A 19208-nucleotide genomic window follows, 5' to 3' on the forward strand; every position below is an offset into this window, starting at 1 on the left:
GTCATAATTCTTTGGTCCTGCTATCTCTTTAAAAAACAAACAAACAAACAATTATTTGTTTATTTTGTCTTTAGACAGGAGAGAAAGGACCAATACTTACCAACTATACACAAACAGATTTCATTTCCCAACATTTTCCTTAGCTCTTTGACCCAGTTTTTTACCTGTGTACACAAAAGAGTAAACATGTCAACAAACCCGGCTGGAGTTGGTTCCACGACACTAAAGCCCATGGGTATACAAAACACACCTCCGACTACAAACTTTTACATATTTTTCACACATCCAAGCAAAGCTATTTGCTAGAACAAAACTTTGTCAAGTATAGATCTGGTATTAAGATACTTGTAACAGAGTCACTTTGGATTTAGGAAGGTATGACCATAGGATTTTTGATCAAGCCCCAATTGATTCCTATTAGACACCTTTTTGTTAAAGACTTAACGAGAAAAATAAGTGTAAGGGTACTAAAAAAGTGTGCATGGCAAAATAAATGTACACTATTATCTAATAAAAGTTTTCAGTTGGCACTGATATTGTGGCTGAAATACCCTTTGTTACGAGGCTGGCTGTGTCTAATCATGTGACTGTTAGTGAGATTCCTGGCCTCTACCAAGGGAAGGCAGCATCATTCTCCCACAGTCTCGAGACTTTTGTCATCCCACGGTGCAACTGTGTAGTATAGGATAATTGCCCACTAAGGAAGAAGCTCAGCCCTGGACACAGCTGAACAGAAACTGGAATTACTGATACTAATCTTTTAGATATTATAATACAATAAAGGGATTATACTCAGACAGCATGATAAGGAACAAACCAGGACACCTGCTTTCAATTTTTACAGTAAAATTTAATTTATATGTAATCAAGTCTCATGAAACATATATACCCTCCATAAAAAAGTACACATTTGTAAGTTAGAAAAATTCCATTATTTTGGGGTGAGCATTTACTGTGCATCTGGATCTATAAAATGAGTGTTCTAAACTGTTATTCTCTACAAGAATGCAGAAGAACTATTAAATATTATAAAAGCAAAAGTAATTATTTTAATCTTATAATAAACCACAGTTCTCTCAGTACAGCTCAATTTAGTTGATTTCACATGAGAAATATATGATAGAATGGTAAATGTATATCTTCAATATGAACTAAATATTTTGATAAATAATGGTCACCAATTATGCTTATTTATGTATGCTTTACTGTTTAAAAACTAGTCATTGGTGGACACAGACATATTAATAGAGATAACAAACAAACAAACGTAAAACCAGTGTGGTTCATCTACGAAAGAATACCTTCTGAAAAGAATCTTCGTCCGTTATGTCATAAACTAAAATAGCTCCGTTCGAATCGCGGTAGTAAATTGGACCCAATGCATGGAATCTCTCTTGACCTGCTGTATCCTAATAAAAAATAAATGCTTATTAGAGCAAAAGAAAAAAGCGTATGGCTGCTATTTTAACTACAGTAAACTTTTAATTATTGGAATGGAGGTCATAAAGTCACAGATAACACCAAAAAAAAAAAAAGTACTAAAAGAAGCAAAACCAGTTAAAGAAAATCCAATGTCTGAATGTCGTGTGATGCTTTACTGTTACACTCTTCCTCCTGAGATCTCCTGTCCCCACTAAAACAGCAGCTCAGTTGCTACATGATTAAAGCAGCAGGAACAGTCCCTGCCCTACACTGAGGATCTCTGTACTGCAGAAGAGGGCACACATCAGGACACTAGCTACTCCTGGCACATGCAGAAAAGAGACTGCAGGCAGGCTGCCCCATCAACTCTATCCTTGCTGCAAATGAAAAAATTATAACAGCAATATGTAGATAGAAAGCTGCATTCCAAATATAATTCTTAACTAGATTTTAGGAACTTTTTAATTAAGGAAATGGCTTTGGCTAACTAGCTCATTTATTTACTTTTAAAAAACAAACTCTGAAGTCCAAATTCCTGTTCCTCCAGTCAGTTAAGAGTATTTCTGAAGCCAGGCATAGTGATGCACCTTTAATTCAGCATTCAAGAGGTGGGGGTAGGTGGATCTCTGTGAATTTGGGGTCAGCATGGACTATAGAGTGAATTTAGGACAACTAGAATGGCATAGTGAGACCCTGTCTCAAAACAAACAAAAAGAGTATTTCTGAATACTTACCCATATGGCAAGGTTTACTCTTTTCCCACCAATATTTAACTTCTTTGTCAAGAAAGATGCCTAAAATAAGAGAAATATATGTTAAAAAAGTTTCATATAAAATAATGTCCTTCACCCTAACTATACATTAATGAATGAATCATCTTCATATCAACCTTAGATTGTTTGACAGAATAGGCAATCATTGAATTTTTAATTTACGGCCAACTATTATTTTCATTAAAGACAAAATATTATGCATATTCTAAGGAAATGTATCTTGTTTTATGAACACAAGTTACCAAAACTCTAAAGGAATAAAAGAAAAGTTGAGGATGCAGTAAACATCCCTGGGAGATGCTCAGTGGGTTAGCACTTCTCAATGCGAGAACCCGGCACCATGACCTGAATTCTCATTCCCAGAATCTACTTAAACATATACATGTCTACAGTCAAGGCACACCTAAAGTAAGATGGGATGCAACAGGAAAATCCCAGCCTCTCTGTGGAGCTGGCCTGGCCTACACAATAAATACCAACAAAAGAATCATCTCAAAATGAGGTGAAGTCAAGGACTGACAACCAAATTTGCCTTCTGACTCCCACACAAACATTGTGCTACACACACATGCACACATGCACACAACATACACAAACACATACTGTAAAAAAATTTTGAAACAGAGTCTCTCTGGGTATTCCTAGCTGACCTAGAAATCACCATGACCTAGAACTCATAAAGATTCTCCTGCCTCTGCCTCCCAAATTTAAGGAGTCTGCCAACATATCAACCCCCCCATTTTAAAAAAATAAAACACCCATAAACACACAAAGAAAATGGTGCCTGCTTTTTATGTTTATTTTTCCTTTCTGTATAGGCAACAATTTTTCCCTAAAGCATTTACTTATTTACTGATTAAAAAGAATATCTAGAAGATTCCTAAGATATCTAACATTGCTCAAAACTGTTCTGTGTCTACAATTCAACACATATCTCTGCCACAGAAATGAAAGGATATGGCCCCAAGCTCTGCAGGGGAGCTTAGTCTACTAGAGAATGACTGTGGGATTAGAGGTTGGATTAAGGATGAGACCAGACTGGAAAACAGAACTCTACTACAAAGTTAAAGACAAAACCAAACAGAACTCAAACGACGAAGACAGAGGACAGGATGAAGAGTAAATGAAGACCAGCAGGGTATGGGAGCACATGCCTATAATCTTGGTTCTTGAGAAGGCTGAGGCGGGAGGATAAATTCAAAGTTAGCCTGGTTACACAGTGAGAACCTGTCTCAAATAGAGCAACTTATCAAACAGGAAATAGACCCAGAGTCCAGAATTAGTTAGCATGTTTTTAAAAGGAAGAGACCAGAGTTCAGAGCTGCGGCAAAGCAGTCACATGCATGCAAGTTTATCTACAGAGAGGAAAATGCAGAAGGCAAAAGAGGTGAGCATGGCAAATTTCTGACAAGGAGAAGAAGCGTGTGCTCCAAGTGTGCTGTGGCACACCAGGGAAGATCAGAACCCAGAACCGCCTTTGAATTCAGTGACTGAGGTGTCCATAGGTAGGATAAATGGCAGAGCTGAGATAAACATAGGAATAGTTGCTTCCAAGAGACAAGCTATAGTACTGCAGATAGTAAGTAAAAAATAGATTATATTGAATAGGACCAAAAATAAAATAAAATAACTTAAATGACAAAATAGCAAACCTTGGAAAATAAGGCCACAAATTAAAATAAGACAAATTAATAAAAGATTTCTCCCACTTGGCAGCACAGAAGCTAAGAAAATGATTTTTAATTTGAATCTCACTTTGCTTCTTACCAGCTATATAATTTACTTGATTTCAACCCTTCCCAATATGGTTTTTAAATATCAGTGCCTTGTAGAAGAAATGTAAACTCTGAATCCTAGCCAAATTCTATGGTTCTTTATCAAATATATCTATAAAACTAAATGAATTGATTGATCTTCCCTGCAAATTTGCTTTCCAACTTTCCAACCCGTGTATGCATGTGTACATGCCTTGAAATCCAGCCAGGCTTTTACTGTTCTACACAGCAGCAATCAGCCTCACATCTTCATCAGCACTGTCAGTAGGTATGGTAAGAAAATCAGGAATTCTTTAAGGGAGGAATTTTTTTCTTTTCTTTTTTTTTAGATTTATTATGTATACAGTGTTTTGCCTGCATATCTGCCTGCAGGCCACAAGAGGACACCAAATCTTATTACAGATGGTTGTGAGCCACCATATGGGTGCTGGGAACTGAACTCAGGACCTTTGGAAAAGCAGTCAGTGCGCTTAACCTCTGAGCCATCTCTCCAGCCCCCGAGGAATTTTTCTTAAAAGAGTTTTTCTACCTTAAAAAATGGGAAAAGCCATTATAATGGAGAGATTTGGGTCTCTGTATGATAATATGCTAGACAGTTTGAAAATAGAATGAATAAATGAGGATATCTAATTTAGATGGGATTTATGTAATGTTAATTGTAAAGAATATTAGCTTTATCATTTCTGTCATATCACTAAAAAGAATTGGTTAATCTCAGCCTAGATATAGGCCTTAGAAAAACCCAATAAAACAGATCACAGAGATATTCAAATCCAGGCAGATAAAGTTAATGGAGAACCAATTTCTGCATTGCATTTTAAAAATAGAGAGGAGCAGCCTGAGGTTTTCAAACAACCAACCTTAATATGTCCCATAACATTACAAGAGCTGTCAAACGGCAGAGGTTCTGTCACAGCTAACTGGACTCCTGTGCCAATGTTAGATTTAAGGAGATTCAGGGAAGCAATAGTCTCATATGGCATGCATTCACCTTTTGCAAAGCAAATGTTAAATTTGTGGTCAATTTGTAATAGAATTATCCCAAAAGACTGGATAGAATTGGTTAAACGTGTTTTATAGCCTAGTCCACAATTACAATGGAGTACGTGGTTCAGAGAAGAGGCTACAATCACTAACAATGGACTAAAGCTAGAGGTAGAAAAATCTCCCTAGATCAAATTCTTGGAGCAGGAGATGACGCTACTATGGATTTATGCCACACGGCAGTTTTGACAGAACTGAAGAAACAGGAAAGAAAACTGAGTCATTTACTAAAATTATACAGGACCCAAAGGAAGCCTTTATGGATTTCTTACAAAGACTGACTTCAGCACTAAACAGAATGATACCAAATTCAGAAGCTAGACACCAAATTCAGAAGCTAGATAAAAAATAATTGAATCTCTGGCTTTTGAAAATGCCAATTTTCTATGCAAAATGATAACTAGGCCATTAAAGGCAAGGTCAGCAGCTCTGGAAGAATGGATTTAGATACCATTAATATTGAATCTCATGACCATGATGATGCATGGATGGAGTGGTGATTTCCAAAGGTTTGAGGAAAAATCAAAATGTCAAATGTTATAATTGTGGCAAACAAGGTCACTTTTAAAAAAAGGATTGTGGGGGCTGGAGAGATGGCTCAGCGGTTAAGAGCATTGCCTGCTCTTCCAAAGGTCCTGAGTTCAATTCCCAGCTCACAACCATCTGTAATGGGGTCTGGTGCCCTCTTATGGCCTGCAGGCATACACACAGATAGAATACTGTATACATAATAAATAAAAAATATTAAAAAATATTCACTTTATTTAAAAAAAAAAGGATTGTGGACAGGGCACTCCTAGGAACAATGTTTTTTCTAAGAATGCCCATTCAGAAAGCCCCTCCCTTCTGGATTACGCAGCAGATGTGGCAAAGGTGGACACACATATGATTCCATATGTGTTTGCCAGGTCCTCTATCACAACGTAATACAGAAATCAATCAATTATTGATTGGAAATGTGTTAAAGGCCTCAGAATTTCATTTAAAAAATCATGTAAATAGCAAAGATTAAAAAAAAAAGACTTTTGCATCACATGTCAACAAGCCAAGGAAATTATAAGGAAATGTCCTACCTGCAAAAAGTAACCCAAAGGGTACTCATTAGAATAAAAACTGGCAGATGGATGTATTCCATTTTGTAAAATTTGGAAAACTAAAATATGTACACTACACCATTGATATCTATGCAGATTTTCAATGTGCAACTGTTTTGAGTTTGGAAAAGGCTGATTTAGCAATCACATATTTGGTATGGCCATCATGAGTATACCTTTAAAATAAAGACAGACAAATTTAAACAATTTTTTGCTTATTATACTATAAAGCATATTACAGGTATACCACATAATCGTACAGGCTAGGTAGTTACAAAAAGACCAAATCAAACTCTAAAGGATATGTTTAATAAACAGAAAGAGTGATAAATACCTCCAGAAATAGATATCATAATGCTTTATTAACTTTGAATTCTTTAAATGCTAATGAGAAAGGAACAACAGCTGCAGAGAGACACTGGATAATGGACAAAAAAACTACAGAATTAAATCAACTGATATATTTTAAAGATGTGCTGACCTCAGAATGGAAACCAGGACATGTGTTAACATTGGGGAAGGGGTTTTAATTTTGTTTGCACAGGAGAAGAAAAGCTACGGATACCATCAAAATTGATAAACATTCGATTTGAACATGAGATACCTCTTAATTAGAAGAGATGATAGTTCATCAAACAGCATGGCTGTTTAATCTAAAGTAACCTATAAAATTAACAAATGCTTTTCATTTGATGAGATATAACTTGCCAAAAGAGAATCCCCCAAATTTGGACTGGGGTAGGGCTTTGTTTCTATCTTTTCTAGAGAATAAAGATATCCAGCTAAGGAATCTAAAGACCACTGGACAAATGAGACATCTGAAGAAAAAAGGACAAATCATCCAGGGAAAAAAAGTCCCAAGAAAAAGAGTAAACTGGCCAATTGGTATATAACTCTTCCTACAGAATAAAATTTCCTAATTCTTATCAAATGTTTGTTTCTGCCATTCTCTACAGACATATAATACAAATGGTCTTTTTTGTAGTCCCAGTCCAATTAAAGATTAAAGATAGCTTTGAAGTTGGGAGTGTGGCTCTCTTTCTCTAAATCCAAGCATACTTATTAAAATAAAATGCATAATATCTATCTCATGTCAGAAAAGCCACCTAATATGGACAGAAGAAAAACAAATATTTAAGGACTACTTTATTGCCACTAATCTCATAATACTTTGGTTTTATATTGACTCTTTTTTGTTTTTTGTTTGTTTGTTTTTGTTTTTTGAGACAGGGTTTCTCTGTAGCTTTGGAGCCTGTCCTGGAACTAGCTCTTGTAGACCGGGCTGGCCTCGAACTCACAGAGATCCGCCTGCCTCTGCCTCCCGAGTGCTGGGATTAAAGGCATGTGCCACCACTGCCAGCCTTATATTGACTCTTTAACAACTTTTCTTAAGGTAAAGATTTATAAGATTGATATATATATATATATATATATATATACATTTAAAATTTTTTTGTTCTGATATTAATAGTCATATAGAATACTAATTCTGGAAAAAGGTTTCATCTACCTTCCTGTACATGATTTCAGGTTTGAGTCTCTATCAGTTTTCTGCAGTGAACCATGAACATGTCTCCAATAGGACAATTCCTCCAGGACTATGATAATACCACTAAGCTGAAAAACACACCTAAAGATCAGCTTTGGACTACAAACTGTTCAGAACAATTTTGAAGTAACTAGCTGAGATGATCCAGCCTAACAGATTACTCTAGCCAGGAATCAAGTCCTGCAATTTCCCATTACACAGAGACTGAACAACAAATGATATAGCTACCTTTCCCCGGACTTAACAATTAACCCAAATAAACTAGACATTGTTGATGTATTTGTTGCCTGTATATATTATACATAGTTATTATTGTTAATGTATAAAGTTTTCTTTTATTATTATAACTTTTTTAGACAAAAAGGGGAAATATAGTGGTATATTATTTGTGTTTTAATAAATAAGCTTGCTTGAAGACCAGAATGAAAAACAGCCACACTAGTCAGCCATATAGGCCAGGCAGTGGTGGCACACAACTTTGATTCCAGCAGTCACACTAGTTAGCCATAGAGGTCAGGCAGTGGTGGTGCACGCCTTCAATCCCAGCACTGGAGAGGAATATAAAGTGGGATGAGACCAAAAGCAATCTACAGATTCATCACAATGCCCATCAAAATCCCAGAAAAATTGTTCAAAGACCTCGAAAGAACGGTACTTAACTTCATATGGAAAAGCAAAAAACCCAGGATAGCCAAAACAATCCTGAACAATAAAAGAGCTTCTGGAGGCATCACAATCCCTGACTTCAAACTCTACTACAAAACTACAGTACTGAAAACAGCCTGGTATTGGCGTAAGAACAGACCGAAGGACCAATGAAACCGAATAGAAGACCCAGATGTCAATGCACACATCTTCGAACACCTGATTTTTGACAAGGAAGCAAAAATATCAAATGGAAAAAAAGGAAAGCATATTTAACAAGTGGTGCTGGCATAACTGGATATCAACATGTAGAAGAATGAAAATAGACCCATACCTAACACCATGCACAAAACTCAAGTCCAAATGGATCGAAGACCTTAACATAAAGCCAGTCACACTGAACCTTATAGAAGAGAAAGTGGGAAGTACACTTCAACACACTGAGAGAAACAATTAATAAATGAGACCTCCTGAAACTGAAAAGCTTCTATAAAATAAAGAATACAGTCAACAAGACAAAACAACAGCATACAGAATGGAAAAAAATCTTCACTAGCCCCACATCAGACAGAGCTCTGATCTCCAAAATATACAAAGAACTCAAGAAATTGGACACCAAAAGAACACATAATCCAATAAAAAAAAATGGATTACAGACCTAAACAGAGAACTCTCAACAGAGGAATCTAAAATGGCTGAAAGACACTTAAGGAAATGTTCAACATCCTTAGTCATCAGAGAAATGCAAATCGAGACAACTCTGAGATTCCATCTTACACCTGTAAGAATGGCCAAGATCAAAAACACTGATAACAGCTTATGCTGGAGAGGTTGTGGGGAAAAGGGAACACTTCTGCATTGCTGGTAGGAATGCAAGCTGGTACAACCCCTTTGGATGTTAGTGTGGCAATTTCTCAGAAAATTAGTAAACAATCTTCCTCAAGACCCAGTAATACCACTTTTGGGTATATATCAAGGATTTTCAACAGTGCCACAAGGGTATGTGCTTAACTATGTTCATAGCAGCTTTGTTTGTCCTAGCCAGAATCTGGAAACAACCTAAATGCCCCTCGATCAAAGAATAGATACGGAAATGTGGTACATTTACACAATGGAGTACTACACAGCAGAAAAAAATAATGAGATCTTGAATTTTGCAGGAAAATGGATGGAGCTAGAAAACATTATTTTGAGTGAGGTAACCCAGACACAGAAAGACAATTATCCTATGTACTCATTCATAGGTGTTTTTTAAACATAAAGCAAAGAAAACCGGCCTACAAACCACAATCCCAGAGAACTTAGACAACACTGAGGACACTAAGAGAAACTCAAATAGATCTAATCTACATGGGAAGTAGAAAGTAGAAAAAGACAAGATCTCCTGAGTAAATTGGGGGAGGATTGAAGAGGGAGGGGAGAGGCAGGGAGGGGAGCAGAGAAAAATGAAGAGATCAATAAATATTAATAAAAAGTGGGATAAGACAGGAACTCACTCTCAATCTGAAGATTTCATAGAGGTAAGAGCTCTCTAGTGGCTTAGCTGCTTTGCTTTTCTGATTTTCAGGTTGAACCCCAATATCTGTCTCTGGGTTTTTATTATTCTTGCTGCAAATGTCTCAGAAGTAGATAGGCGTAAAAAGCAGAAAATGGCAGATATGAAACCCTTTCATGCTTTGAATTTCTACCCACAGGTCAGAAGAAACTTTTAAAAGATAGATATTTTATTGTATGTGTCTGAGAGTTTTGCCTGCATACATGCACATACTCCACATGTGTGGTGCCCTTGGATGTGAGATGTGGATGTTATGTGGGTGCTGGGAAGCGAAGCAGGGTACTCTGAAGAGTAGTCAGTGCTCATATCTCTCTAACTTCAGAAATTATTCTCTTTACAAACAAAACAGAGAAACAAAATTTGACCTGGGCCAAAGGGTGGCACACCTTTACTAATCCCCACATTCAGGAAGCTGAACCAAGACAACCACGAGTTAGAGGCCAGTATGGGCTACTATCTGTGATACTGCCTCACGAATGAATGAATGCATGAATGCATAACTGACCAACCTTCTACGGCCTTCATGGAGCTAGTAGGACGGAGGTAATGACTACAAACCTTGCAGCTATAGTGTAAATACAGTGGATTGGCTAAAAACAGCCACATGGGATTCAGAGCTACTTAAAAACCTTCACACACATTCTAAACAATCTCAGAAACAAGAAAAGCAAGACTCTTGGATGAGAAACTATGATACAAGGCATACAACTGCAGAACCTGAATGCCATGCTTACTGAAGAGGTGAAGTATGATCAAGAAACCAGCCTTGACAGAACGAAAGTGGCACAGCATTTCTCTGTGGCACGCTGGAGCCTAGTTCAAGTCCTGGTTGTCTCAGTCCTGAAATGTCACCAGCAGTCTTCATCAGGCAGGCTACCAGCACTGTTTTACTAGTCAAGCCAGGAACCTAGTTCAGACTTCTGGGGTAGACAGGCCAATTCCACAGCTACACCACAAGAGGAAGACCCAAATCCAGACTTCTGGAGTAGACAGACGGAATTTCACAGCTACACCCCAAAAGAGGGAACCAAATCCTGACTTCTGGGGTAGACAGGTGGAATTCCACAGTTACAACCCAAGAAGAGGACCTGACTCAAACTTCTGGGGTAGACAGGTGGAATTCCTTAGTTACACCCCAAGAGGGAAGAAGATGGTTCTGATTTTAAATATAAACACTGCTCCTTTTTACAGAGATTAGTTAAACATTACAGAAGTCACCTACACTAGAATGTGCAATCTTTGATAAGGACCTTCAGTGAGGACATACAGGGTACAACTGAAGAAAAGGAAATGGTCACCTAGGAGTGCAGATCTAAAGACCACACACACAAGACAGAACTAAATGCACGGAAATGGGTAATTACCTCGGAAATGGTGAAATCCTTTCAGAAGGAGAGAAAGCTGCCTGATGATGCAGTACATTCTCATCTTTTGATCTCCAGCTAGTACAATGTTTAACGCAGAGTAGGTAAAAATAACAACATCTCCTGAGCTGACAAGATGGCTCAGGTTGTAAAGGCACGTGCTACAGAGTCTGACAACCTGAGTGGTGCCCAGGGCCCACTGTGGAAGGAGAAAACCAAGTCCTGAAAGTTGGAAAGGGCACAGGCATGTCCACACACATGTGCAAGCATGCACACACCTTTAAATGCTTGAATTTGAGTCCTTAGAATCAATAGCATTATCTTAGTATGTTCCATAGGAAAAAATTATAACTTTTCCACCAGTTTTTCTTGTCTGATTCAAATCAATTAGAACACACACACACACAGTCCACAAATTCAAGTGCTAGTTCAGAGAACTTGCCTATACAATTGCTCTACAAATGCAAATGACCTGGAGAAGCTCTGGAAATAGAAGCATTAAAACACTAAAGCACTGCAGATACCATGATTACAATGTCAACCCCAGTCCAAATTCTAGAATGGGTATGATTTTATAATTAAATACACATATCACTTTCTAATTAACCTATTGTTATTGTTGAGAAACAGCCTACAATCTCTCCACATAGTTGAGGATGGCCTTGAATTTCTGATCTCCACCCTTCCCAGTGCTGGGATTACAGCCCTGTAGCACACATCTGGTTTATGTGGGGGATGAAGCCCAAGACTCATGCATGCACACAAAGCAATTAGTTTATACCAACTGAGCTATAAACCTAGCCTCTGTCTATGTATGTGAGAGAAAGAGAGAGAGAGACTCATTCTGAACCGAGGCTGGCTTTGAACTCATAATCTTCCTGCCTCAGCCTGTAGAATGATGAGATGCACATGTGTGCCACCACAATCAGCTTTCAGCACGCTGTGTGTGTGTTTGTACTTTCATTCTGGGGGCACAGCGTGCATGTTTGTGCATGCTGTAGAGGCCAGAGATTAATTTTGTGTGTCTTTCTTTATCTCTACCTTTTAAAAGATGTGTGTGTATTGTGAAGGTGCCCATGGAGGTCAGAAAAGAAAGAATATCAGGTCTCATGGAGCTGGGGTTACAGGCATTTGTGAGATACCTGACATGGGTGCTCCCACCCTCTACAAGGCCAGGAAGTGTTCTTATCACCTGAGCTATCTCTTTATCCTCTACCTTACTCTTTGAGGCAGGCTCTCTCACTGAGTCTAGAGACTACCAATTTAGCTAGACTAGCTGTCAAGAAAGCCCTAGAAAGGGGCTGGAGAGATGGCTCAGAGGTTAAGAGCACTGCCTGCTCTTCCAGAGGTCCTGAGTTCAATTCCCAGCAACCACATGGTGGCTCACAACCATCTGTAATGAGATCTGGTGCCCTCCTCTGGTCTGGTAGCATACATGCAGACAGAACACTGTATACATAATAAAAAGAAAGCCCTAGATAGCCTCTGTGTCTGGGCCCCAGCACTGGGTTTATAGGTATGAGCCATGTGGGGTGTTAGGAACTCAGGAACTCCTGTGTGACTAAAGCCCCCTTCCCAGACCCAAATAATGTAGTGATTGCTCAAAGACAATATGGGTTCTCAACATTACATAAGCCAAGTCAAATTAATCCCATGACTTTTTCTGACCGAGTTATCATTAAAGCAACATAGATTAAGTACTGTGGTATTCACTCAATAGCATGTAACATTCAACATTTATTTAACAAACATGTACATGGGGCTATAACTTAGTATTTGCCTAGCACAGCCCTGGTTTGATTCCAGAACCAAACAGTGTTTAAGACACTATTAGGAACTTTACATGGGATGGCTATCTGTCATGTCATCCATGGGAAGAGACCTATGAAGGAAGCATTCCCACTTCATAGGTGGGGCAGTTTAGTGCCCAACCGTCCTATAACTCACTCTAACTTCAAAGTCCTACTATTCTTTCCACCGTATCACAGGACTTCCCGATAGAACTGGGTGCAGCTCAAACACAATGTATTATCTACATCTGACAAGGATCTCATGACAAGTCTTGTGGGCAAAACTAACATTCTGAGGGAAAGTTAGGAGAGCACTGGAGCTGAAATAACTGTTGAGACTTCACTAAAGGACTTGTGTGTACCATGTGTAGTAGCCCATAAAGGGAAAACTCCATTACCAGCTGATTCCCACTCATGGAGAAGAGCAGGGGGATCATGGATGCTATGAAAAAAATCCAGTCCTAAGACAGTGCATGGCTAAAGAAACCTCCTCTGGCCATGCATCACCACATGGGGTGACAGCTCGGGACTAGCTACCAAGCTCTGTATATGCCCCCCCCCCCTCCTTTTCTAAGTCTTTATGAACTGAAGAGAACAGTAAAGGTATTCTTTTTGTTTGTTTTTGTGGTTTTGAGACAGGGTTTCTCTGTGTTGCCCTGGCTGTCCTGGAACTCTCTCTGTAGACAAGGCTGGCCTCAAACTCACAGAGATCCATCTGCCTTTGCCTCCCAAGTGCACCACCAGTACCCAGCTCACTGAAGGTATTCTTACCAAATCCTCAGGTGAAAAAATGTAAAAAGCAGGTAATCTAGACAGTAGGTTCCACATCTTATTCTTCTTCATAGAAACCAATACAGAACACTGGCCTGAAAGGAGCAAAACTATGAGCTGGGGTGAGGTGGGAATTAAATCAAGACGTAAAGCATTCCTGACCATAGATGCAATGTGACCAGCTGCTTCCTCACATCCTGTCACCATGTCCCCTGCCATGACTGTACCATTAAACTCTGAACTAAAACTTTCCCATCCTTAAAAAACAGTAAAATAAAAATGGACAAGCTTTAAGGACTGTGCAAATTAAAGCCAACTTTTATCAGGTCAAGCACATTGTGGGGAAAAGCTTTATTACAAAGTCAACAAACAGAGAATCTGAAGGACACAGGCTTTTTTTTCCAGGCAATGAAGATAAAGATACTGAGCTGATGGCAAACCCAGTATTGATCAATGTCAGAACTACCCCTAAAGGTTCAGAGGAAGGGGAAGTGACAACCTGTCCCCTCCTTTCTGTTCAGTCCAAGCCAGCCTAGAATCACAGCCATTTCTCCAGCTCAAAGCATCTCAAAGAAAAGGAGGCCATCAACAGTCACCAGGGTGGACACCTGTAATCTCAGCCACTCTGGAGACTGAGGCAGGAGGATCGGGAATTTCAGGTCAGTTTAAGAAACAATGGAAGATGTGTCAGAAAGAAAGGAAGGAAAGGAAAAGGAACAGTGAAGAGGATGGATTTTAAATACCACTAGAGATCCAATTACAGGACTAGAGCTGTTTACCTAAGAGAAGGCAAGACTCGAGAGGTCATGATATCCATCTCTAACTACCTCAAGGAATGTTATATGAGACCAAGATTCAGAGGGCAGAAGTTAAGACTAAAACAGATTCTGGCTCTACTGAGAGAAAAACTTGTTTGGCACGAGATATAAAAGGACATGAACACCTCCAGGCATAGTAAGTTTTCAATGGTATCAGTTCCATTTTACCTCCAAATGAACCCAGTGCCTTGGGCATGTTAGGCAAACATCTACGCTTAGTAGTGTGCCCAGCCTGGGACCTTCAAGATGTGTAAAAGGGGGATGGAGGCGTGGAGCAACACAGGACAGAACAGTGAACCACTAACTGTCTGTGGCTCCTGCCAGTGCTGCAAAGGTTTTTTGTTTTTAATGTTTCTTGTACACTTTTCAAAACGCTTTAGTGTTTTGTAAACCAAGTACTTTAAAGGGTACTTTAACCGCTGTTCTTTAGACACAGAGTACTTGAAAGACAAGTGGTTTGTGACGTTATTCCTCGCCTACCTTTTGATGCACAAGCTCCTCCTTCTGAAATTAAAACAACACATCTTATAGATAGCACAAGTCAGACAAATGTTGGGAAAGATGAGCTGAATTGCTACCCACGAGGAAGGGATGAGAGTGTTGTTCCCTTGCGTTAGCAAACAACAAAACCTTCAACTCTGTAATGAAGTCCAGAATCTGTTCCCGATACATTATATAAAAATCTGAGCTATGATGCCATTGGCACAGAGACATACCACAGCTTCACCTTTCCGGTGTCCTTCGTTCACACTGGCCTCTTTCATAGTTCAAAATCTTCCGTCACTTTTAGCTCTGAGGCTGTCTTAGAAATATATAATGGAAATACAATTTTTTGTTTATCTTTGTGACAGGGACTCACTGGAGAACTCTAACTGGCCTGGAACTTATTACACAGACCCTCACGGAGATTTGCTTGCTCTGCCACCTGAGTGCTGGGATTAAAGATGTGTATCACAACACTGGACTCCAAAGAGCAATTTTTAGCTTAAAGAGCTTAAATTGCTCTTTCAATTTAAGATTTCAACTGTAATAGTTTTCTCTTTTCTCCTACACTGAGAAAAAAGAAAGTCTAAAATGAAGTCTTTATTAATCTCCACAGGCAGGCAGGGCACCACAACTGCTCAAAATCTAAAGCCAGGCCTGAGCATGGGCTCCACGGTATCACTAACGTGGGCATTATCACCTGACATTCCCTTCTCCAGAAGTTACGCTCTATATAGAATTGAAAACAGAGGAGTAAAAATAAAACATGGACTCAGAACCAGGGCATCTTTGTAAACTCTGCGCTCAGTAGTTTAATAATAGCCGCCAACAGCAAACGTCACACCCATCAGACTATGCATTCGCGTTCCAGCACACTTCACAGTGACTAAGATCTATTGTATCAGCTGGAGCAGTAAGAACCGAGTCTTTACCCCATCTCAGGTTCTAGGTACTTGTCCATTCTACCCTGGCAACCCCGTGTGCTCTAAATGATCATTATGGCTATTATAGCAGGAGAAACCTAGGGATACACAGGTTAGGCAACTTACCCACGATGAGAGAGAGTATGGCTATAGAGATAAATGGAGGTGAGATGCGAATCCAGAGAATCAAACTCAAGTCCACTAGCCTTATCAGCCTCTGGACATCTGATCAGAACAGACTAATAAATAAATTCCTTCTAGTACGTGCTAACTGATTTTTTTTTTAAAGAGAAACGGGAGACCCTCGCTCCGTCTATGGCCTGGTTTCACTCTCAATTACATTGTAACACTCTTCCAATGTAACTGTAGAAGAAAGCCAGCCTTGTAGGTCAGTGCTTTGGGTTTTAGTTTGAAGACCAATCGCTGGCCAATACACAACATGATGTTTCAAGGTGCGGAGATGAAACCTCCCAGAACAAGTGACCCACAGGCCAGACTCAAGAAGGCTGCAATGAAACTGCGTAACCGGCACCAGCAAGTGGTCGTTTCAAAATACTCTTTCAGGGAAGGGTGGGTTTTTTTTGTTGTTTTTTGCTTTAAAAAAAAAAAAAACCACTCCATTTACTTGAAAACAGGACAAAATGGAACTTGCATAAACACTTAGTCATCAGGACGCGTTGAAGTTACAAACCACCTCGTTCGCAAATTCGAATCGGCAGCTAAGTTCCTACTTCTCAGGGAAAGGAAAAGGGCTGACACTCAAGACCGGAGAGTGAAAACACCTGGTGCCCCAGAGGAAGCGCCTCGGAGGGGAAAACGAGCCCACAGACGGGGACTCCCCGACCTGCATAGCCTCCGCCGGGAACTGGGGACTTTTCCGGGTCCTTCCCCTCCCTTCTCCTTCCCTCGGTCGGTCTTGACATCTACAGGCTGCCCGGACCCCGCGTGTCCCCAAGGCCATCGGGAGAGGCAATGGGAAGGCGGGGTGACAGGCCAGAGGCAGAGGAGAGCGGCGGGCGCAGGTCCCCAGCCCGGCTCCCCGGGGTCTGCACCTGCAGGGTGGTGATGTGCTTGTCGTTGAACTTGTTCTCGCAGTAGCGCAGCACCAGCGACGTCTTCCCCACGCAGCCTTCCCCGAGCAGCACCACCTTGAAGGAGTAGGCTCGGCCCGCCGCCGCCCCGCCGCCGGCCGCAGCCATCCCGCCGCTGCCCCGCCGCCCGAGCCCAGCGCCGCGCCGAGCCCCGCACCGCCTCCGCCGCGGCGCCCGCTCCGCCCGGGGCCCGGCTCTTCACGCGCCCGCCGAGCCCGGTGCCCGCCGCGTCTTCCGCGGCCGAGACCCGAGAGGCCCGAGAGAAAGTCCCAGAATGAAGGGCCCCGGCCACCACGTCAGGCACCCGAGGCTAGGAGAGCGCAGCCTCTCCTCCCTCTAATGGCGTCTCCTTCCTCCTACGTCACACTCCGCGTCACGTGACCGCGGTGGGCGGAGTCGGCGGCGGGCGAGCCAGGCCTGTTCCGGTGTCCGCCGCGATGGGCTCGGTGCTCCGGGCAGCCGGCGGTGGGAAGGAGCTGAGCTCTTGGAAGCAGATCCCGCTCCGGTGGGATAGGATGCTGGACGTAGTCGCCTGGCCCCAGGAATGGTCACAAAACGGACAACCTTCCCAGCAGGGGTCATCACAAGCCAGGTCCGGCCAAGGTGCCCTTGGGTCTCTTTCTTTGGGATCTCAAATCCGGGCTATTGAACGAGTCAATTGTCCACAAGGCCGGGACCAGTGCTCATCTTCCAGGTCTCAGCTTAAACCGGAAAGGCTTCCCTGACCACCCAGGCCTTCCCACGTCCTTCCATCCCTCCTACTTACTTCCCCACTAAGATATTTCCTAACAATGGTGTGCCGTCTTTATCAATGCTTGCCACGCTCGCTGGAATTCCGATTAGCCTGTAGGCTTAAGGGCAAGACTTAACCTACCTCAGTTCCCAGCCCTAAAAGCCAGGCTAACGAATGAATGATATTTCGTAAGTCAATAAGCCCTGCTTCCCCAGTATTTCTGTCTTCTATGCTGAGTCCATTCTGATGGGTCTGGTTTATTTGATGATTGCTTATTTTATTTCATGTGCCTCCACTTTATTGCATGAAGTATATTTTCCTAAGAAAGCAACCCGAAACTTTGCAATTTGGTGTCATATAAGACAAACTTTTGTTTGACTTCATCAGACTTATTTTACACTTCAACTTAAAAAAAATAAAAGGTAGGCCGGGCAGTAGTGGCTCACGTCTTTAATCTCAGCATTCCAGAGAGGCAGAGGCAGGCAGATCTCTGTGAGTTCGAGGCCAGCCTGGTCTACTGAACTAGTTCCACGACAGTCAAGGCTGTTACACAATGAAATCCTGTCTCAAAAAACAAAACATAAGTAAGTAAATAAATAAATAAATAAATGGCAACTATTCTTTCATTCGAGGGCTATGTGAACACAGCTCTTATTTGCCTTTCTCTGCATTGCATGAGATACAAGTATGTTTCTGTCCTAGGCTTTTTTCTAAGGAAATGAGATAAGACATGGACAATTATACAGTGAATACTGTTAGCTCGAAGCAGTTCGGAACATTTTGCAAACATACATGGGAAGTTATGTGAGTTAGCATGCTAGAAAAGCTTCTTGGAGCAAGTTGGCCTTTGCTAGGAGTATCTTAGGCAAAAGAGAGAGAGGCAGAAAGAAGGAAGAAGCGGAAGAAAGACCTAATGTTAACACCTGAAGTGTGACAAGAAACCCGAGTCAAGAACATCTGAAGTTCAAGCCAGTCTGTTTTGTACTGTGAGTTCCAAGCTAGTTGGAGTTACATAGCAAGATTCTGTTTAATAATAATAATTAGACAGGAAGAGAACTTATGATGAGACTTGTAAGAAATTGAAGGGACAATTCAAAAACAGCCTTTCATCGGGTACAAAATGTTATCAGGTCTTTCCTCTTACAAAATTACTCTGGCTATAATTAGAAAATTGGAGAAGGATAAAAATCACTTATATCTGTCTAAAATCAACTATTTACAAGATTGTCTTAAGAATTATTTTCATAAATGTACCTGAGATTATATTATTATCTACCTTGCTCCTTGTGCTGGCTCTATCAGCTTGACACACACTAGAGTTATCTGAAAAGAGCAAACTTTACTTGAGAAAAGGCCTCCATAAGATCTGGCTATAGAG

General features: G+C 40.7%; 1 protein-coding gene across 1 annotated transcript in view; it reads right to left on the reverse strand.

The window, feature by feature from the left end:
* The window catches only part of Rab21 (RAB21, member RAS oncogene family), a 29978-nt gene extending 12536 nt beyond the window's left edge, over nt 1–17442 (reverse strand). The window contains exons 1-4 of the mRNA XM_038314901.2: nt 17059–17442; nt 2157–2216; nt 1302–1409; nt 101–164 (exon numbers count right to left, since the gene is read on the reverse strand). Of these exons, the coding sequence (XP_038170829.1) occupies nt 101–164; nt 1302–1409; nt 2157–2216; nt 17059–17205 (379 nt within the window). The 5' untranslated portion in view covers nt 17206–17442. The remainder of the gene's footprint in view (nt 1–100; nt 165–1301; nt 1410–2156; nt 2217–17058) is intronic.
* Between the last annotated feature and the right edge of the window lie 1766 nt (nt 17443–19208).

This window comes from Arvicola amphibius, chromosome 17 (genome assembly GCF_903992535.2).
Source record: "Arvicola amphibius chromosome 17, mArvAmp1.2, whole genome shotgun sequence".
Lineage (NCBI taxonomy): Eukaryota > Metazoa > Chordata > Mammalia > Rodentia > Cricetidae > Arvicola > Arvicola amphibius.